General features: G+C 37.6%; 1 protein-coding gene across 1 annotated transcript in view; it reads right to left on the reverse strand.

Annotated features, from left to right (window-relative positions):
• Window positions 1-23,733, reverse strand: part of DOCK8 (dedicator of cytokinesis 8) — a 201,736-nt gene that overhangs the window by 120,320 nt on the left and 57,683 nt on the right. Inside the window, 4 exon segments of the mRNA XM_025051397.1 lie at window positions 1,373-1,439; window positions 5,369-5,454; window positions 9,880-10,092; window positions 13,915-14,038. Coding sequence (XP_024907165.1) covers window positions 1,373-1,439; window positions 5,369-5,454; window positions 9,880-10,092; window positions 13,915-14,038 — 490 coding nt within the window.

Genomic DNA, 23,733 nt, shown 5'->3' on the forward strand with positions numbered 1-23,733 from the left:
GCCATACTGAAGAAAGCCAAGCATGGAAGCTAAAGAGTTTGATTTTAATGTTGCACATAGTGAGGATCCACTAGAGATTTTGAGCAAGAGCATGACATGATGGGCTCCCTGGCTCAGTGGTGAGCCACTTATGAGCCACTGCATAGTTGGGTCTCTGCTTCATCACTAATAGAGTTATAGCTGAGAATTGGCTGCCCAGGTAAAGACTGCATTTACTATCCTCCCTTGCAGTTAGGAGTGAGCATGGGACTAAATTCTTTCCAATGAATCATAAGCATTAAGTGATACGTCGAACATTCAGGCCTCCTCGCCCATTTTCTCCCTTTTTCGGGGGCTGCGATGGCAGCGACAAAAATGACTTTGGGAGAATGGAGGAGCCACTGCCAGCCTGGGTTCCCAAATGACTGAGTGGAGCAGACCACTGCTGACTCAGCACATCCTACCCTAGATTGTTAACAAACAAAGCCAGAAACTTCTCTAAGCCAATGTTTCTCAAAATGTGGTTCCCTGGCCAATGGCTCCAGCATCACTTGGGAACCTGTTAGAAACACACATTCTTAGGCCCTATCCAGACCTACTGAATCAGAAACTCTGAGGGTGGGTCTCTCCTGTGTTTTAACAAGCCCTCCAGGTATTTCTGAAGCACAGTCAAGTTTAAGAACCACTGCCTTAAACTATGGAATTTGGGAGTCTCTTTATTTTAGCAGTTAACCTACACTAATACAAGTCTCAGTGATTTTTAATATTTATTCAAGAGATACTTATTTCCTTAAATACAGACAGTTTTGGATAAAGAGGGGCAGAAACATCTTACTCTGATTTTGCTATTTTTGTCTTCCTCTAGGAGTTACAAAATGACCAAGTAATCAAACATTCATGGAGAAGTCTTAGGTCCTTGAATTTTTTCAATTAAAAGCTCATTACAGTTGGTGAGGTCTTCACCCTGTGGCAAATTTAGACTTTTACTGCATACGTTGCCTTTCATTCATAATGAGCCTATTCACAATGCAAAAAACCCCAAATGAGGAAACAGTACATGCATATCTGAGCTTGTTAAAAACATTTAAATTGCTTTGTTTTGTGTGTAGCCCACACGCTACTATATCATTTTCTCTTACTAACCATCTAGCCATCCTCTGGCCAACTTCCAGCATGCTTTCCATTAAAGAGTCTTCGGAGAACATAAATCACTAACATTCCCAGATCATTCCTTCAAAAACTGCAAAGGTGGTAGAACTGGGTGTATCAAAGGCCATTTGTTTTCAAATCTGATGTGGTTTTGCTGAATAGAAGTGAAATTTAAAAATATGAACCCAAAGTCTCATCAATAATATGTGAGCCCTTAGAAATGGGTTATTTTTTGTTTTCTTACCTTTTTTCTTTCTTTAACATCATAGAGGGCAATGCTGGCAAACAGAGGCTCAATTTCAATCTCAAACCTGTCAGAGAAAGAGAGAAAAATCTGTATGATTTTAACTAAGATAATTTTGAACTTTCTGAAAGTGCCTGAATATATAAACTGGTTAAAATATCAGTAGTTTTCAGAAATAGTTTGACCTCCATGCATATGAGAATCACACTGGGATATTAATGGAGAAATGTGGAACATTCTTAATCATTTGAGTTCATGGCGGGTAGCACATTCTCCCAAAAAGTGCTTGTTGGTGGCACGACAAGAGAAGATGGGCAGAATGGACCCTTGGTCTGATCCAGCATGGCACTTCCTGCCACTGTAGCTGCTGTGTTTTCAGAGAGTCAAGTCTCTGTCTTAGGTAAAGGCCTTATTTACAGTTTACATTTTATTGCTAGGCTAAGAATCCCTATTTTTCAATTCTAAGAGATGGCACTTTCCAAATAGTAAAAAAAGAAAAGTTCGGTTGCTGTTCCTTAGATTTACAGCGCAGCCATCCAAGGCAGGATGGGGGGCCCTTCCTAACTCCATCGCCAGGGGAATTGCTGAGTTGAGGCAGGGGGAGGGGACTGAGCACTACTAACAAACACAGAGGTGTGTGGCCCTAGTGACAGCTAGAAAGAGAAGCCCTCGTATTAGTCCTAATTGCTCATTCTCCTTGAAAAATGGTGGGTTTGAAGACAATGTTTCCCCAAAGCATAAACCTGCTTCATGTTATAAAGATACGCATGGCCCATGACATTGGTCGCTGAGAGCACCAGTAATCAAATCCCGGAGCACCACTACTGCAGAAGGCAGGCAAATTAGGCCAACTTTTGTTTGAAGGTATGTGTGAGAGGATGGTCTTATCATTGGATAGCTTCAACATACAAGACAACTTTTTCAGAAGAATGTTTGTGCCCAGGCTCACCAGCTATTACCTGGCGTGGTTGATCTGTATTTAATTACGTACCCTCTGATACAAAAAGGTCTGTATATTCCTGTAATTTACTTAGGCAGGTACTGAGTGTTTAGTTCTCTGTGGTTCAGAGAAACAAAGAGAATTAACATTTGTCAAACACCTGTGACTGTGCTGTGATAAGTGCTTTACACATGTCATTTCCTTTAGGCTTCACAACAATAATGTACTACAGATATTATCCCCATTTTTGAGGTTCAGAGAGCATAAGTAATTTGCCAAAGGCCACAAAGTTAGGTACACTCAGGTTTTGAGCCCAGTTCTTTCTGATCACAGAACCTGAGTTCTTTCTACCAGTGTGTCTTTAAGTGTAGTTCCCAGAAACTAGTATTTTGAAGCAAATAAGGAGTTTGTCAAAACGCAGGTTTCTTGGTCCCACCTGAAATCTCCTAAACCAGAGTTCCTTAGGGGAGATGGTGGTGGTGGTCTCCCCAAACTTTCATTTAAACCAAGCTCCTTGGATAAATTTAATGCACACTAAAGTTTTACCACTAAGAAGACTCCTTTAAGCTGAGGTTACTTTGCATAGATAGTATTAAATTTTAAATTAAAAGATTTTCTCACTTAAAATGCAAAATAGAAAAATACTCTGTCATCATCTTCTTTTTCTTACTGCTACACACATTTAGAGAATTGGCGCCATCCTAATTCTTTCTGCAGCTCGAGGCTTTAGATATTTCTCAAAAGCAAAACAGAAACAGTTACAGATCTCGATAACTTTAAAAAAATTCCCTAGCTGATAAAAATCTATAGTAGTATAAATAGAATTCTGCCTATCAATAAAGAAACGTGTGTCTTTAACATTATCATTAAAATTTTACTATTCATATTTTAACATTCTAGGTTTACTTATAAGAATTTGCTTTCTTTTATCCAGTTCATTCAAAGTAGTTATACCTAGGATGACCTCTTCAGTCTATCTCTCTTGCAGGTATGTTTGTATGGATACCATTAAAGACATGTCAGCAGGCCAAATGCACTGAGTGAACACCTCAGTCCTACCTAATTTCTACTTTGGCAGTTGGGTGAAAATATCACTAGAAACTATACTTCACAATTTTCATCAAGAGAAATCCAAATGACTCAATTTGGTTTTTTAAATAATACACACCTATATTAGTGGCCATGTTTTCCCATCTGTGAGAACAGCTGCCATTTATTTATTAGAAAGGTCTAGAAGGCTTGGTGATAAGGATCATAAGAGAGAATTCTTTCAATCCTAAACGGCATAGTTCCTGCAACTAAAAGTGACCTGATGTGCATCCTGTGGGGGTGTGTGAGTGCCTCAGACAATAGGGTGGACTTCCTGAACAATGCAGATGGGAACAGAACAGCCACTTCCACCGAGTCCTCCAGCAGATGGACTAGGAAGCTCCCACCTCCCAGTCGGCTTGCTAGGGCTAGAGTTTGCCTTTCTGTACCCCTCACCTCATACAGAGCTGGCTTATTGGTTGCTCATCTCTGCCTATAAGACAAAAGCTCCTAGCTGCCCCCATCCTCCTATTGGTAGAATTGCCTCAGGGGAAGAACTACAATGCCAAGGAAGGCCCCACAACTCGGGGAGCAGTCATGTTGGCTTGTGTCCTGAAGAAAGAAACTGGGGAGGCTATGCTTTAGAATTAGAAGTTTGTGACAGGTAGGAACTTTGAGACCATCTGGCCTAACAACTTGATTTACGAGATAGGACTCAAAATCCCAGAGAAGTTCCCAAGGTTGAAACAGAGCCTTGAATCCAGTATCCAGATGCCCTATTGCAAACCAGGTGCTGCTTAAGGGGTCCATGAACTGACTTGAAGAGATGGATGACACTCCTAATAGAGTATGAAAATACTATGCTTCTGTACTTTAGGTGGAGCACTTACAACTTATTATTTTCAAAAGGGTCTGTGATTTGAAGATGTCGAAGAACAAATTCTTTTAAGTAGCAGCCTGCAGAGAGGACAGAGAGGTGCACAAGCACTTCAGGGGCTATGCAAGACAATCTACTGGAATGTAGAAAGAGAATACTATAATTTATTTTGAATTACTTAGTTCAGTCTTTAAAATTTCTTGTCTATAGATGTTTTATAGTATATATAACATTTTAATATACAAGTACAAAATTAATACAAATATATAGAGGACATGTGACTTTTTTTTTTTTTTACCATAGAAATAAACAATTAAAAAATTTGGAGACAATTGCTTTAAAGCAGGCATGGCACATAATTGGCCCACAAGATGAATCCAGACTGTAGACATGCTTTGTTTGAATTGTGTGTTATTTACAAAGGAAATAGGAAAATTTTAAGAAGTCAGAAAATTATGCAGAAGAATCTGGATTTCCAGCTCTCTTGGAAGAAAAATCAGACAACTGACAAAAACGGGCCTGTTTACTTGGATGACAAGAGTTGGTCCTAGCTAGTAGGTGCCCCCTTAAGACAGTTTGCTATAGTCCCCACTACTCTCTATTGCTCCCTGGCACTGAGACTGGGTTTTAGTTGCATTTAGCATTGTTTCAACAGTGGTATGCTGGTAAATGTTTAACAAACAAGTCTCTGAAAAACAAAAAGGTTCTAATTTTGTAGCATTTTCTGGTTTCTATGTTTAAATTCTTCTACCGTAGCCAATTTCAAGCTGCCAATGTGACTTCACTGAATAAAGAATTGGGAAGAGAAATGCACAATTAGCTCTCATGAGTTAGTCAGAGCTATCTCCAGCATACCATTGGCTTTCACAGTTATTTTTCTTAATGTGGACCATTTCACTAAATAGCTTTATATACCTAACCTTAGTGTTTGCCCTCTCTATTACAGAAAAAAGACTGTCAACAGCTTGATAGGAATGGAATTGAGATCTAGCTGACTCCAAACTTTGTTCTTTCCACTACCTCACAGCTGCCCGCTGTTAATGTGTTGGGAGATACTCCCTGATTCAAACTCTGATGATAAAGACACAGTTTGTATCTAAAAGGCGAGATAGACCTCAATATACTGGTTAGTATGTTTGATGATACTTACTTCAGGGTCAGCAACTTGACCAATATTCTGTTGCCCAGATGTTCCTTAGGACATTCTGGTACAGGACGTATTTCCACAGCATCCTCCTATTATTAATCACATGGTAAAGAAATTATTAGTGAGTTTCCATGAGGACTTCCAGTTGGAGTTAACCCAGGGAAGGGAAGGCTGCCATCCACTGCTCAATTCAACTTACATTTGCTTTATTTCTAATAGCAGAATAACACTTTGACATTTACAAGAGAGTTTGATATCCAAGCCCCAAGCTTCAAAGTCAGCATTTACAGCAAACATTTTCTCCTTTTAGAAAGCCAAGCATTTAAGACAAAGGGACTGAGGAAGGAAGGAAATGTGAACATGGATATGACTTAGTAACATCCACCAGATGGCATTGCAAAATTTTATGCCCATTGTTGATTTTTTTTTTTTTGGCTGCTCTAAGTCCACATTCAGAGTATTTTTCCTGCCAAGGATTTTGCTAGTAAATATGTGCATTTCAGACTTGAGATCTGAGTCAGAATAGTTCACTTAAGGCTATAAACCATCAATACTATAATACAGAGTACCTTTCTCAGTTTTCTTAAACAGTTGATAGAAGTTTGGGGTTGAATTTATAGATTCTGTAAAGACATGTCCAGTTAAAACTTGTTAAAGTTCTAAGTACAGAAAAGCCTAGTAAGGACAAATTAAGAGATACACTTGTCTATTTTTACCACATGGGGACTCAAAACTTAAAGAGAAATATCAAATCCTTATTGTAACTTTTAGCATTCAAATCTAAGCTATCACAGTATCTTAATTATATTCCTATATGCAAAGATAAACAGTGCAAGTCCCTGAAAACTTTAATTCCTGCTCTTGCAGTAGGGTACCCACACACTGGTCAGTGGTCTGCAGCTCACAAAACTCTAAAGAACAGAGCCATGTGTAATTGTATTTTCCTGGGCTATAAAGGATGAGAGCTTCCCAACAAATACACCAAAGCAACCATAACATTTTTACAAATGGCAGTAAATCATCTTTACTTGGTAATTCTGTACCCAATTTGGTGAGATAGTCGAAGTGGTAAACTCACCTCTACTCTAACTTCTATTCTCCTTCAAGGCCCAAGCTTGGGTTTATCTGCTGGTAATCTTGCTGGGTGGAGTTGCTGAGTTTGTTTCAGAGGAAGCGCTGTCCTGGTGCCTACACTGAGCTGAACTCCCTCAGAGCAAGCTGGAACTTTTAGGATGAGCAGAACAAATACATCCGAAAGGGAAGGTCTCCTTTTGTGGAAAATAACCTCAATGTAAAGACACTTATGGGTTTCTAAGACTATATTTGGTTTAGATTCAACTTTTGAAATCTTTTCAAAGAAGTTTTTCATTTGGGTAATTGTAAACATATACAAGTAGAGAGAATAATATAATGAACCACTTCTACCTATCACCTACCTTCAATAATTTCAACAACTCATAGGCAACTTGGTTTCTATACTCCCACTTACTATCTCCCCCCACTCAATATTGGATAACCTAGAAGCAAGGTGCTAGACATCATATAATTTTAGTACAACACTCTAAAATATAAAGACTTTTTAAAATACACAATTGTAATACCATATTTCTCCTTTAAAAAGTAACAAAAATTTTTATTGTCACTAAACATGAAGTCAGTTCCAAATTTCCCCAACTGTCTTAATACCTTTTCAGTTAATTTGTTAAACCAGGATCTAAACAAGGTCTACATATTGATATATTTCCTAAGCCTCTTCTAACCTATATGAATTTCTTGAGCCTTTACAGTTATCTGAAATAGAAATGAATTCCCAAAGAAGCAGAAGAGGAAATGTAAAGTTTTAGTGGATATCTGTTTTCATCTTTCTGGGAGCTGTGTGTGTATGTGTGTGTGTGTGTGTGTGTGTGTGTGTGTGTGAGAGAGAGAGAGAGAGAGAGAGAGAGAGAGAGAGAGAAAGATAACATGAGAGAGCTGACATTCTTCCATCAGTTGGCCCAATGGATCCTGAAGTCAGCTCTACATCTGCCTACCTGTAATTTCATCATGTGAGCCAATATGTCACCCCCTCCTTTTTTTAAAAAATTGCTTTTAGGTGAGTTCTGACACTTGTAACCAAAATACAAACTCTTTAATGATTTGGAGTATAGTGGCATCTTTCTTAGGGATCAACACATAGGACACCTTTTACAGACTCACAGTGAATGAGAGAAAGAACTCACTTCATCTAATTTGGTGGCTGAGTTCTATTTTTGCCTCTCCAATAAACTCTGTCATGATTTAGATGTAATAGTTCTATTACATCTAACTTTCTTTACCAGTAAATAATGATAATATAATTAGTTCTTTAGTTCTAACTTTCTTTACCAGTAAATAATGATAATATAATTTCATTTCATAATAAGTCAGATGACAATTTACCTTTCTTTCACAGGACTTTCTTTGAAGAAAGTGCAAACTACAAGTACAAATGCAATTTCTGTGTGTCCAACTTCAACATATTAAAAGGCTAGCATAGGAGCCCTCAAGCATTTTAGACAGAACAACTTACAAATATCTGGTACACTAATTACAAAGCATTTGTCTCCACTCAGTAAAGCAGGCCCCATTAGGACCTCGGCTAGATTATAACTTTCCATCTCAACTGAGTTTCTGCATTGTTCAAAGACCATAAAATAAAATTCCTTTAAAACAGTCTATGATTGATTATTATAATCAGTGCAGGCTGGATAACCTCCATTTAGTCCCAGGAGGGAGCTTTTGATGAGTTGATGTCTCAACACAAGTATTCTCCTCACCCTTTAATTATTTTCTCTCTTCTGGTGCCCACTTTGGGTCTCCTTATTACATACTGGCACCTCCATCATGGAACTGGGAGGAAGAGGGACACAAATGAAGGTCAAGTCAGTCAGACTTCATATTTCTTGACACATCTGGTAAAAGTTTTAAAGTTGTATATGGAAACTGAGAAACTGAGATAAGAGGTGCTTGTTGATATCATCTCTGGATTTCAATTATGTGTATCAACATACCAGGCAGTCATATGTAGATAAATAGTGGGTTAGGATCTCCATCCTATAATTTAATTTACCTGTTGAGTCTTGAACAAGTTGTGTAAGCTCTCTGATTCTTACTTTGCGATCTGAAGAATGGAGATGATAACATTGTCCACGCTATTCATATTTATTTTTTATCTCCCTCCTTCAGAAAAGAATTTGAGGCCACTGACAAGATTGCGAACAAAATAAATAGACGAGAAAGCCAAAGTGGTTGGAAAATAAGGATCAGAAAAAAAGAAAGCTGAAGATAATTCAAGACACTAATAAGTAAGCCACCAGATTTGGTAGAAGTAAACAGAAATTTGACTGTAAAGAATTTATAAGAGTCGATTAAAAGATGCACACTATCTCTAATACACACATTTTCTCAGTTGTGGAAACACGAACTCCTCTTTGTCTGAAGGCTTGAGGGATCCCTTTGGATCCTCACTGAGGCAGGTGCTGGTTGATGAGTAGGTCAAACGTCTTCAATAATATTTGAAAATTGAACACAATATCATCTCTCAAGACTGCTGTTTCCCTTATTGTCTTTTTGCTGACCAGTGGTGAGCTCATCAAAGGGCAAGTCAGCAGACACAATTCTTGGGGGTAGGGGCTTCAGGGGTGTGAGAATCAGGCTCCCCAAAGGTCTTGCTTGATTCAAAGGTCAAATTTGAAATATTTAGAGGTACGGATGGGTGGCATATCCTTTATGCAAAATTTTCCCAAATCTTATTTCTTGCAATGGAATTTTTAATAAAACTTGGACAGCAGAGATATCATGGTAATCTGTACTGGCAAGACCCAGAAGTGTAGGTATTCTGACATACAGAAGGGAAGATTGAGAGCCTCAGTATAAGGAGCTGAAACACTCTTGAATAATGGTCATCCTTTATCCCACCCGAAGTGGCCCGGTGGAGTGACCACAGGCAAAGCCTAAATAATCAAATTGTTCTGGGTCAGGTCCAATACATAAAGAAGCAGATAATCAAGATCCTGACGTTCTATGCAGTGGGAGCATGGCTGTGATATTTCAGACTGGAATGTTTTCAAAGCAGGTCTCTCAGATTATTCACAGAGACCATTAAAAAAAATCTTAACAAAGCGCTAAAGAACATCAAGGTTTAAGTAATATATGTCTTGATGGAGTAACTGTAAAATCACTGAATAGTTTGACTGGTTGAGTGGGATTACTGCATGTAGACCCCTGAAATCTTTTGAAGATTTTATGAGATAATATCAGTGAAAGTATTTTATAAAGTACTATGGAAATCCTAGTTATTACTGGAATTTCATTTGTATAATTGATCAGTAATTGACTGTGCTATCACACAGGCTTGCCATAGTGAAAAAAAGCCCCAGAAATCACACAATTAAGCATTCTGACGTTGCTGCACAGTAATAATGAACAATAATATTTTCCTGGAGACTCTCTACGTCGTCATTGAAATTCTCCAGCACGGAGCTGGTCACACTCACCTCATCCACTGATGGGTAAAGGGCAAAGAGCTCGGCCTGCCGGTTGGTCCTTCGGGCCTCCTCGTTCTGCTTCTCGAAGTCCTCGGCACTCACATGTTGTAGGAGGTTCTCCAGCCGCTGGTCAGGCTGGAGGCTGCGGAGGTCGAAGTCACAGGCAGTGAGGGGGCCTTTCCCAGACACATCGCACAGCCCATTTAAGTGGCGGGGGCCTGCCTGTGAGAAAAGACACATCTTTGTGAGAAAGATCATGGGTCTAAAATGAGAACTAAACAATCTGGGATGTCTTAAGACTGCTCCAATGTGTGATTATAGAATCAGGCCCTAGGGAATTTCTGAGCAAACTGGGGGTTTGAAAAGAATCACATCTTAGCTTTCGGGACTGAACATCCTAAAATAAATGTCTCCTTCTCACCTGGAAACAGGTAGTTACTTGTTGGATGAAGATAAACTCATCCTCGAAGAAAGGTTTGGAAACAGCACCATGTTGCTAATAGTTTTTGTTGTATTCTTTCTGGAGAATGGGAGCCAAGTCTCTGATGAGTCACACTCATGTGTCATGTTCAAGCAAAACAGAGCTGGAATAAGGTGTAACAGAAAGGAGTCTGGATGGGGGAACAGAGGGACCTTGTCCTGAACACAACTCCAGAACTTGGGGTTTGAAACTGGAAAATAAGATGATCTGTGAGGAGCCTTCCATATTAAACTTTATATAAACTCCAAAGCTGAGTCTTATTTTTCCAGAGACAGAGATATGCGTGTGGGAACACTTTTCTACAGGACTTTAGTAATGATTACAGGAATAAGCACCAGAAAAAAAAGAAAAAAAAAAGGAAAAGCATTTGCTATTTAAGCAGTATCCACTTTTAGATGCAGCATGTTTGAAAAAAAGTGTCTTAAATCAGCAACAAAGTGAACGCTTTATTTTATTAGAAATGTTTTAGAAGTTAGGAGCTACATACCTAACCAAAGACTTGGAAAAGAATATATAATCATAATCAATGATATTTTATAAGAATAAAGATGGATCTATTATAAATATCTATAAAATTAATGATAAAATGTTATCTTAAAGTTCTACTAAATGGACATACTCTACTATACAATTTCTGTGTAAGATATACTTTTTGTAACATCTATCTACCTCATAAAAATGTTACTCTGCTAGATCATAAATTTTACCTAAACTGAATGTGATAGGAATAATAAACATTAATACTTTAATTATTAACACTTATGTTTGTCTTAGAATTTATAAGAACCTTTGGAAAATAAATTGGATTTTCCAATTTCTTTAAAAGAATATCAAGATATATATGTATATCTCCAGAATTTACCCTAAGAGTATAACTGGACAAGGGAGCAAAGATGTGAAGATAAGAGCATCTCTGTTGTTCACAATAACAAAATAATAGAAACAACCTAAATGTTCCCCATAAGAGGACGCATTAAAAGATTTTGGAACTTTCACACAATGGAATGTTATACAGTCATTAAAAAAGAAAAAAAGAACATGTATTCATTGGAAAAGATGATCACAGTATATTGTATGAAAAAGAAGTTACACAACATTATGTATATAATCTAATTTTGATGAAATATGTATACCATAGAGTCACTTCATATATGTATTTAATTTATGTAAATTCAGACATTTGGCTTCACCATTCCACTTGATAAGGTACATAAGAATGAGAATGAAAGATATTGCTGGCAATTTCATGGTCTGTGTATCTCTCCATGATGAGTATTAGTCTAATACATAAAAACATATAGTTTTTCTATCACTTGGGTCTGAAATCCAGCCAATGACTTCATTGAGTGCTCTGTTAGTATGCTGGAGGAACAAGTGTGCTTTATGGGTGTGCTGGTCATTCGCCTATTGTCTCTCAGCTCCAAATTCATCCTTTTATGCTCTGTTCTGTGATGCTAGGTCTGCGCTCAGTAAATCACATTTCTGCTTTGCCTGCTGCTCCCTTTAAGTTATGCCAATGGGGGCACAACAGGGAGACCAGATGGCTGAAGCTGAGACTGGCCCCTTCTTTGCTTGCAGTTCCTATCACCTTGGTAGTGGCAGTTGTTCTAGCCTCGAGCTTCTTTTGGCACTTCCAGAGCCTTCATAAACTTACCTCCTTGGAGGTACCAGAATCCACTGGGCAATTCCCCTCCTAGGAGGTCTGAATCCACACATACCCCCTCTCTGAGGTCCTTCCTTTTGGATCCTGAGATACTAGCAGGACCAGCTAGGCCCCGTTCCCTTCTCAGAGATTTGAGTCCTAGTTTTAAGGCCCCTCTTCTGAGCTTCATGGTCTGATAATTCCACTCTTCCCCCTAGACCCATGGTTCTCAAATGTGGTCCCAGGACCAGCAGTATATGCATCTCCTGGGAAATGGCTAATCAGAAATGCAGATTCTCAAGTTCTACTCCACGCCGTGTGAATCAGAAACTCTGGGGTGGGGCCCAGAAATCTGTTTGAACAAGCCCTTCAGGAGATTCCGAGGAAGCTAAAGTTTGAGAACCACTGCCATAGACCCCAGCTTCTGTCTGACAGATAAAAGGAGCAGTTTACTTGGTCCTCATTTATGGTACAAACTGAATTTAGTCAAAATTACCAATGAAAAATCCCTTAAAGCTCCCATAGAATACAACATACAGATATTCTAGGTCTCAGTAAGCCCATCATATTCGGCATTAGCATTAATGGTTGATCCCTCTATAGAGCTCAGATTAAGCAACTAGCATGGCTACAGAGACTGTGCTGTTTGAAAAATAGGTATTATTAAAAAAAGTCCTTTAGTTATATTCAGCATGGTGAGAGCACCTGAAAGCTAAAAACTATACTGGTTTAGAAGAAGTTCTATGCAAACCTGAACAAATTTCTTCCTCTATGATTTATTTTCCTCAATTATAAAATGGGCAGGATGGACTGGAGCACTGGCTTTAATTTTTTCTTAAATTGTGGTAAAATATACATAACATAAAATTTATCACCTTTTTAGTGTACAACTCAGTAGTGTTAGGTGTATTCACACTGTTGAGCAACCAATCTCTAGAACTCTTCATCTTGCAAAACTAAAGAGCTATACCCATTAAATAATAACTCCCTATTCTCCCCTCTCCCATCCCCTGAAAACCACAGTTCCACTTCCTTTCTCCGTGAATTCAACTGCTCTAGGTACCTCATATAAGTGGAATCATACAGTATTAGTTCTTTGTGATTGGCTGATTTCACTTAGCATAATGACTTGAAAGTTCATCCATGTTGTAGCATGTGTCAGAATGTCCCTCCTTTTTAAGACTGAACAGTATTTCATTGTATGCGTATGCCACGTTTGTTTACCCATTTATCTGTCCATGGATATGTGGTTGTTTCCACTTTTTGGCTATTGTGAATAATGCTGCTATAAACGCAGATGTATAAAGCTGACTTTTAGACTGTATCTGCTCTGTAATAACCATAATAGTAATAAAAACAACAACAATAATAGTAGCCAACATTTATTGGGCACTAAGCGAGAGAAGAGACATTGTCCTAAATGCTTTACACATGTTAATTCATTTACTACTCAAACAACCTCATGAGTTAGTTATTATTATCATTCTTGTTTTCCAGGGGAGGAACCGAAAGCCCAGAGAGTTCAGTTATCCTGCCTCAGGTTATGGAGTTAGTATGTGGTGGAATCACAGAGAATCCAGGCAGGTTCCTCAGCGTGGAGCTTTTAATCACTCTGAAGCCTTCTTTAGGGGCACCTCTGAGTCTCTGCAGTAACGTTACAGGCATGGGCCCAATGCCTCCACCCCTGCAATTAGAGCCCCTCCACTTTTACCTATTTTAATTACTAAGTTTCTGAGTTTTTATTTGAACACTGATGTGAGTAGCTACAAGTTTGAAAAAATATCACTGACTCAGATGGTAGAGTCTCTCCTACTCTAATATTCTATGAGTCTAAGCCTTTTTATTAGTTAGAAAAAACTGACAGCACGCCATAGGCAGAACAGCCAGTAACCTGGCAACCAAGTTTATTGATAGGAAATACCTGAGCGCTGGATTCACTGCACTCCAAGGTTTCTGACTCAAACGTCTGTTTCTGAAGCGTCTTGTGAAAATCTTTTCGGGATCCAGTCTTTTTAAAGCCACAAATCTCCGAACTTCCTTGGTGTCTTTTATTGTTGTTATTATGAGAGAGACAGAGACGGGTAGGGGAGAGGGGTGGGGGAGAGAGGCGGGGGAGAGAGGAAGAAAGGGGAAGGAGGGAGGGAGGGAGGAAGAAAGGCAAAATCATTAGATTAAAAATAAAAGTAATGGCTTATGCATAGACTTGGTGCTGAAAGATCTTGCAAAGAGAGGCTCAACTGTAATAGCTCACATCTAATTATGCACCAGGCCCAATACAAGGCTCTCTTGTAATGAGATACAAACTTGCCTCCTGGCTGGCTCATTATTAAAGGCAGGAATGGCCTGGGAAAATGCCACTTCAGAGGTGTGGTCATTTCCGCTGTGGGGCATTTGGCTCCAAGTTGAAGCTAAACTATGACTCTAGTGTAAGAGGCTGGAATAAATCTAGCAATGTGCAGGAGCAGCTAGCAAATAAAGATCGTTTGAAGATAAAAATAGAGGAAAACATTTAATCACACAGCAATGTTCTTAAAGAGTAAAAAAGGCAGGACATGGTTAAGAAAAAATAGAAATAAATGATTTATATACTGAATATCTTTGCTGGCATTCTCAATCTCCACTCCATGCACTCCATTAAAACTGTGTTTAAAAAATGTGGAGGGAAAGGGTTTAAAATATATTGCCTAGGACTATTATTATTAAATTAGAACATAATTTCATAATAAGAAAAGCAACAGGTATAAGTTAGCAAATAATAACTACAGAAACCAATGTGTGCATTCCCCATTTTTGTGACCTAAAGGCTTCCCAGAAAACCTTCTGCAAAGTCAACAGCACAAACATGCACTCTTTTTGTTTGATTTCCTCCACTATTAGAAAAACCACCGAGCAAGTTGGTAGAGGAACATGAAATGAGTTAGGATTTATTAGGCAGATTAAATGGCAGAGAGATAAAGCTGGAGATGTAGAAGAGCCACTAGCATGATCCAAATACAGAGTTTATAACTCTGTGGGAGGGCCTAAGTGTTGGGTTATATACAGTGGCACATGCAAAACAAGTATCCCGTAAATTTTAGATGATCGAATTAATTAAAGAAAAATCTCAGACGTCCTGTATTATCTGTGGGGAGAATGGAGAATAAGACTCTCTCCTTGGATTTTATTATGCTCTGAAGATGGGCAATTTGTTTTGAGTAAAAGGAGACAAGAAATAGCTTAGAAGAGAGACATGATGGGCTTGGTGACTAGTTCAAGTCAAGATTTACTATAAATGGCCATCTTCAACTTCTCCTGGCCACTTGCGTTGCCCTGACCCAACCTGTATTGACAGGTCTGGGTGAACAAAGGGCCAAAATGGGGAAGTGGAAAATTAAGGAAATGAAAAAGGTGTACTCTGAATAAAAAAATACGACTAAACATTTAGAAAGGCTTTCAAGAGAAATATCCAGCATAATTTTTGGTTTGAGATTTCCGAACATTAGCAAAATAAGAAAAAATTTAAATGTAAATTACGTTGTTTATAAACATCGATTAAGAAAAGGTATTTTGGAGAGCCCTTTCAAACATCTCCTCTAACTTCGCTCTAAATTGGCTCTAAGTTTGCAGATGGTAGTGGTAAAAAAGAGTAAATACATATATGACCAAACTTTATTTTATATTATAATGTTTATTTTCTATTGTATAACAGATCTTTGAGAGAGGGTCTTCCATGGGATTTAACAAACCTGCTAGCTTATTAAAAATTATTCTCACCAAAATAAATTTAGAGAGCAACATGTATGTATGTGCTAGACGGCTAGGCTTTTCTAGTGCATAAAATGACTTTTATTGCACTCTCTCTAAGGATTCAAAGAAACAGCATCATGTGATCTAATGTCCTGGGGAAAAAAACCCACACAACTCAAAGTAGTGGCAAATACAGGCGAGTATTAAGTTGCACCCTAAGATTTCACTACCCTAAATGACAACATGCTGAATCAGTGATTATTCTTCTTGAAAAACCCAATTTTGAGGGGGGAAATTCCCTAAGGAATTAACTAACATTAATTTGTTCTAAGACTGAAAGCTAACAGTGAATTAAAATTCAAATTTCACACTTCAGTATCTGCCCTTGGCCTTTCTTAGGACTTGTACATTGCAAAGAGAATTAAGGTCAGTTTCAAAGTCACATGCCTCTCCACAAGAAAACCTGCTTGGGCCACAGAAATAAAAATCAGGAAGCAGCCTAACTTAAAACTTTAGCTTAAGCCTTGGTGACCAGAACTATATTTGTTTTAACTTTATCTCTTGTCTCATAAAATGAACCCATTTCCAAGAGTGTTTACTTACAAGTGTATAACACACACACACGCGCGCACACACACACACACAATTTCAGACATGTGCCTGCTTCCATTATCTTCAGGTCACTTCTCTCTGCACCTCTGTTCATAAGGCGAGGCATGGACACGAGATGAATTCTATGATATTTTCCCCAGTTTTAAGCTCTTATGGTAAAAAAGTTCATACACTATATCTGAAAAAATTCAAATCAAATTTTCTCAGAAGATGCTTAACTCTGGAAGAAATGAAATTTATTTGGGGATTATTCTTTTGCTATTTTATGCAATTAGATATTTTCTTTCTCTTTTTTTGTCCTCAGTTTTGATAGAATGTTTTCAGAAGTTCTTTAGATGGACCCCAAAGACATTGACACATGAGCATTTTAAAAAATGAGTTACAAAATGGTGTTAAAAGCTCATTTCACAATATATACACTTGAACCCTATCTGTATGCCAGCCTTCAAAATTTTTGGTATGGAAAGCATTAAGACTAATATATTCTGTGGCTGTATGATTGAAACCAGAGCAAACATTTTTCCCCTTTCTCGTTCTAGATTTAGCATCTGTTTTCCCATTTTAAAATCTCAGAAAGCTGCAAAGCTCCCTTGTGGCAACAAGGGTAAAGTTGGCTGGGGAAGAGAGGACAGGGGTTATTTCTGACTTATTTCAGAAGTGCCAGCCACAGAAGGCAGAAACCACTACTGAGTAGGTGGTGAGGCTGCTTGCAGAGTACAGTGGCTACCAGAGTCCAGCCTCATTACCCAACCTGGGCAACTATTGAGCCTTTTGCAGACAAGAGAGATGGGGAAGTAGGCTATGTAGTGGAGAGACTACCCTTATGAAATGAACACAATCTATTGCTTCTCAAGAGAACTGCATTCCTTTTCTTCAAACACTTTCTTACATATTTGGGGACAATCCAAAGATCAAACATATTTTGAGAGCATTCTCTTTAGAGGCCATATGGTGGAACAGAGAGAATCTGGGCTCTAGAGTCTGGACCTGGGTTCAGATGTTGGCTCCTTCCTTACTGGCTATGAGACCTTGGGCAAATGACTTCATCTCCCTGAGCCACAGTTTCCTCAAATATAAAATGGGAGAGAACATTATTTTGAAAACTTATTATAAGGACTGGAAAATAACATATGTGCTTTTTTCCTCCTCCCTTTCTCATACCTTTTCCCTTTCTTTCTCATCCCTTCCTATAAATGTGGCACTGAAAACCATCAGAACTCAGGGTGGTGGGTAGCTAAGGAGGCTTAGAATGGGAAGTTGAAGGCCAAACAGGAAAAGGAGGGCAAACATTTAAAAGGGCTGCCTGGCACTGAGAATCAGAACCCATATGGTATGAAGAGGGTATTCAAGCCTAGGGCATCCTGTCATGTGATAACAGAGCTTGAGCAGAATGATGAGGGCATGTATACACCTGGAGAAGTCTGCCATGCGGTGTCAGAGCCCAGGCAAGTAGACAAGGGTGTCCTTGTAAAAGGATGACCTGGCACTTAGTGCCAGTATGGATTGAAGTGGGCAAGCCTGGTGTAGGGTGTCAGAGCCAGAATATGAGGAGGAGGGCACCTATGAGGAGATGGGGGAGGGGGTGGCGATGGTTACATATAGCGGAATTAACCAAGTAAGTAAACATATTAAGGACAATAGGAATCGGAATGTTCGCTATCTGAGAAAGGAGTTAAAACTACAGAGAGGACGAAAACTAGAATGAATACTGTGATCTCAGGTTGGAATAGCACAAATCAACATGAACTCATAGCTTTCAACACACACATCTCTATTCACTGAGAAGACATGGGAAGAGCAACACCTTCATAGCAATGAGCACAGCCAATACCCTCATCTTGGCTTCTAAGTACCATTTTCTATTGAAAGGAGAAATTACTGAGTCCAGTGGTTAGGAAAGGAAAGTATAAGATCAGTCCAGAATATCTTGTGGAAGAAAGCATGGACATGATCAATAAGTGCTAGGGACATGCAGAAAAGACCTAAGAACCAGTTAAAGGGATTCACCCTGGTCAAATTGAGAACAATTTGAGCATCAAAATAAGTGATAGAAATGGATAATATGGATTACAACCTATTAAATGAATATGTTGTAATAGTCTAATATTAAATAGAAAACTATGACTCCATATTGATACAAATAAATAAATTGAAAGCTTGATAAGGAATGGGGCATTTATAATAATCAAACTCAAATGGAAGGACTTTCTAAAAAATAACCGGCCTATAATCTCAAATCATAGAAATCAAGGAAACATGGAGAAACTGTTTCAGAGTAAATAGGACTAAAGAGATGTAACATCTAAATGCAACATATTACTTGTAACTAGATCCTTTTGCTCTAAAGGGAATTCTTGGGACATTTGGTGAAAGCTAAATGGGATCTGAGGATTAGATTGTAATAATGTATCAATATTAATTTCCTGCATGTAACAATTTTGTAGTAATTATAATGAAAAACGTCCTCATTTGTAGCAATTATACACTAAAGTATTTGGAGGAAATGGAGAATTAGGTCAGCAACTTATTCTCAAATGGTTTGGGAGAGGTGGAGGAAAGGTGTTCATAAGACCTTACTTGCAAGTTTTCTGTAAATTTGAGATTGTTTCAAAACAAAAGTAAAATAATATGTGTTACATGTCTGGCATTGTAATAAATACTGGTTGTGGGTCCTATTTTCCAACCCATGCATCCATTCTGCAGCAGCTGTGAGTGTAGAAACTGTCTTGCCCAGAGACAACTGAGAGATTCGTTCTACTTCCCAGGCCCCTAACCTACCACTCTTGGTTGGTGGTAACAAATGCTTGACTGGTATAGGGTCCCACTCCTTGTCTCAAAGCAACACAGTGAGATAACTTGCAGTGTGATCATTCCAGAGCACCCTATGGATCAGGACAAGAATATATCTGCCACCATCTTTAGCTGATTCCTTCTGCTTCCCTATCTTGCTGTCCTCACTCCCTTACAGGTCTTTCCTAAAGAGTGCACTCTTGAAAATCACATGCACCTAAATCTCTGTCTCAGGCTCAGCTTCTAGGGAATCTCAACCAATTCTGATTCTTCCTGCAGGTACAAATAGCTATGTTATTGTGTTCACTGGTGTAATTGTATCTAAGCATTTGTATATTCACATGCACGCTATTTTATGTATTATGTTTCTTTTATTCCTTCTTTATATAACAGTTGGGATATTCTACTGACTTCTGAAAATGAGAAAATTTGTGGGTTATAAAGATGGTATCAAAATATTTGTTACATAGAAAGACAGCGTTGGGTCTGATATATCTAAGAACGCTTGTCTTAGAGCAACAGGATATGAATATTTGCCTGTTAATGTTTCACTCATTCTTCCATTCGACAAATAATTATAAAGTATTTCCTAAGAATAAGGCACATAAGAAGATCCAGGGAGGAATACACAAGAATCCAAACTCTAAGGGAGTCCTTTCCATAGTGAAGTCGTGGTCTGGTGAGAAAGATCACGTATTTAGTAAGATAAAAATTTAGGCAAGGAACTAGAATGTAATATACAGTATGCCAAAAGCTTATAAGAAAAATACAAACGACAAGCTTTGAAAATTCAGAGAAGGGAATAATTACTTCTAGCCAGGTCAGAAAAGGCTTTGTGAAAGCCCTGGACTTTGAATTGGGCTTTAGAGGGTATGGCTTTGTGGGGTGGGGTGTCTGCATGGAACAGGTCAAGAGTGGCTCAGTGATATCCACAGCTGGATTCCTCTTTTTGACTGTGTAGGCTGATGAGCCTGGCTTTCCACACTTTTAGAAAGCAAATAGCTAAGCACCTTGACAGTAGCACAACAAATGCATGTCATAATAAGCAATTATTGATCAGGGAGACATTTTTATGGTGTTTTGGGAGTAACTGAATTATATGCACTGATGTGTTTGAATTTTAATTGTTTACCAGTTCACTGGGAGTAAAATATGGAGTAATAAAACAGATGATACCCCATTCCTTGATATCTCAGCTCTCCTTGAGCTCGACCTTCTTTCTGAATTACCTTAATCACCCAGGATAAAAGACAGGGTATAAGGGCTTTTATGATGCTGCTCATAACACTCATGAAATGTTTCACTGTCGCTGAGGATAATACACCAAGAATAAATAGCATGTAAACAATTTAATTACTTAAGAGTTTGACTCTCCACCAAGACATCAAACACATTCTTCAGTTAATCACTCTAGCTCATTTAGAGAAAATGAGAGAGGAAATAATGCTTAAAATATTTAATATCACCCAGAGGATGCCAGCAAACATCAATCCATACAAAATTATCAACACATATGGAATTAAGATGAGATAAACAAGTAATCGTGGCACCATTCTATTCATTAGGTCAATGATCATTATCAAAAATCATGGAGAGAAAAGTACTACAATTTTTAGAGTAAGAACAAACTTTGTGCTATATACATTAAAGATAGAATGGAATTCATTTAAGACATCTTCTAGTCTAGGTAACACAAACATTTGAAGTCAGAAAAATATATTTACACCAAAAAGAGAGCATATATTTTGTGTTTCTGTGTAGTTTAATTTTTCCCTCTTAAGTTAAAAAGAAAATCTGAAAGTTTCCTCTGTCCTTCATGGAGATTTAAAAGTCTCAATTATAGAACTTGAGTGGCAAATGCCCTATAGAATCATGGGAGTGGGAGGGAACACGAATGGCCATTACTCCACTCCCCTGCCCCCTAAGTGGGATTCAAAGCCATTATCACAGATAGCAAGGACATAAAAGACTATCCTCAGATATTATAGAGAAATGTAATATCAGCAAGGAGATAATTGAGGAATAAAAGAACTAACTAAATCAGTGTTTGACTGCATGGTAATGGATGACAAAGACATGTTCATGTCTGTAGAAGGCAAAATGGCTTCATTAAGTGTGGTCCTCTAGAGGAAGGTAGTTTTTTTCCACCTTCCATGGTGCATTAAATTATATGGGATAGAGTTTTTTCTTCAATGCTTTATCTGAAGTCTTCAGAAAATCTTATTTCACTTGAAAGAAACATTTTAGATAGATTAAATTGGAACTAGATAAGCCCTGAAGTATAAATCTTACAATCTTCCAAATCTTTTCTTTATTCCATAAATATATAAATTATAGTGCCTTTGATGTGACATCTACCCTAGATCATTAAATTAAATTAAATCAATAAGATTAAGTTAATCTTGTAACCTGTTTTTTTCCTTTGCATATAAGATCTTACTAATTGGTCTAATTTAAATTATTTGTCAATAGGGCAAGGATAATTGAACCTTTTTCTGTAATAACATTTTAAAAATATCATAAATAGTAACTAATATTTATTGAATTATTGCCATATGCCAAGAAATCTTCTAAATCCTTTACATAAATTATTTTATTTATGCATACAACAAAACTAATGAGGTAGGTACTATTCTAATTTCCATTTTCTGATGAGGAAATTGAGGCACAAAGAAATACATTGCCTTAGGTCACACAACTAGTAAGAGGTAGAGCCAGGACTTGAATTCACTTACTCCTGCTCCAGAGAAACCATCATTTTGTAATATAATAAACAAATTGATAGACCTCACATTCAATGAATAGTTACTTACTGCTAGACACTATTCTACATTTCCATCCATTGATTTTGAAGTATAATTATAATTCATCCTTTTATGATCACAGTTCTGTGAGTTTTGTCAAATGCATACAGTTGTGTAACTATTACTACAATCAATATAAGAACAGTGCCAGCACCCCCCAAAATTCTCATATGCACTTCTGCAATCAACCCCCACCTCCAGGCCCCAGTAACCGTTGTTCTCTTTTCTGTCTCTAAAGCTTTACATTTTTCCAGAATGACATATCAATGAAATCATGTAATTATCTTTTTTGTCTAACTTCTTTCACTTATCATAATGCATCTGAGATTCATCTAGGTCGTTGCATAAATCAGTAATTTGTTTAATTTTATTGCTGAGTACTATTTCATTGTATGAATATACAGCATTTGTTTATCCACTACCCAATTGAGTACAGTTTGGGTTGTTTTTAGTTGTGGCAATTAAAAATAAAACTGCTATAAATATTTGCATACATATACACATATATAACTATTTGATTTTTGTGAACATAGGTTTTCATTTCATTTGGGTAAATACCTAGGAGTTGCACTTCGCATTGTATATTTAACTGGGATTTTAAAATAGATTAGGGAAGAAAATCCATTGATAGAAAACAATATTCAGAAAGTAGATATAATAGCTTCCAGTTTAAAATGATAACTAGAATAAGATTGGAGGAATTTTCTTTTAATCAATAAAATCCAGCATTGGCAAGGATATGGGGGGGAAAAGCAGTTTCATGCCCACTTGGTAACGGAGTGAATTAGCACAACATTTCTGGAGAATTTGGCAGTACTTATTAGAATGTATTGTGTGCACTGATTCTATTAATACTTTCAGAAATGTTCACATTTGGGTAGGGGCAAATGTGCATAGATGTTCATTGTGATATTTTTTGTATTGTAAAAATGGAGTCAATTGCAATGTCCATTAATAGAGAAAGGGTCAATAACTTACGATACATTTCTTCACCTATGGAATACCAGGCATTTTTGAAGAAACAATAATAACAAAGATATTATTGAAAAAAAATTATATGTATGCATACATTGCAGGACATTTGGTCCTGTCCAAAATGACCATGGAGTCATTTGGTCCATGCCAAAAGTCCTTGATATTTCGTCCTGTCCGAAATGTCTATGCTTAGAAAATGTTCGTGGTTTCAAAGACCCCATAATACTTATTTCTACTTTTGGTTTACAGGATCCCTACATTAAAAACACTATCATGTTTCACTGGTCCAATACTTGTATTGTGGCTATATCACCAATAATAACTCTCCTTGCCCCTGTAGCCTAGCTGGTAATGACACATGCAGTGAGGTAGATGGATTGGTGTGCACCAAATGTCTTCATGGACGTTTTGGACAGGAAACAAATATTGAGGACCTCTTAGCATGCACCAAATGGCTTGGTGGACATGTATGTATGTGTATATTTATGTATGTTTGTGTGTGTGTGTGTGTGTGTGTATGTATACATATATACACATATATACATATTTATGTAAAAAGTATAAATATTCATATATATTTGTGAGGGCATGAAAAGAGGATCAGGAAGACTATACAGCAACCTCTATGCAGTTAAGAGTGGGTTGAAGGGACGGTCAGGATGGACATGTATGTATGTGTATATGTATGTATGTTTATGTGTGTGTGTGCGTATATGTATGTATACATATATACACATATATACATATTTATGTAAAAAGTATAAATATTCATATATATTTGTGAGGGCATGAAAAGAGGATCAGGAAGACTATACAGCAACCTCTATGCAGTT

The sequence above is a fragment of the Pteropus alecto genome, unplaced genomic scaffold (genome assembly GCF_000325575.1).
Source record: "Pteropus alecto unplaced genomic scaffold, ASM32557v1 scaffold95, whole genome shotgun sequence".
Lineage (NCBI taxonomy): Eukaryota > Metazoa > Chordata > Mammalia > Chiroptera > Pteropodidae > Pteropus > Pteropus alecto.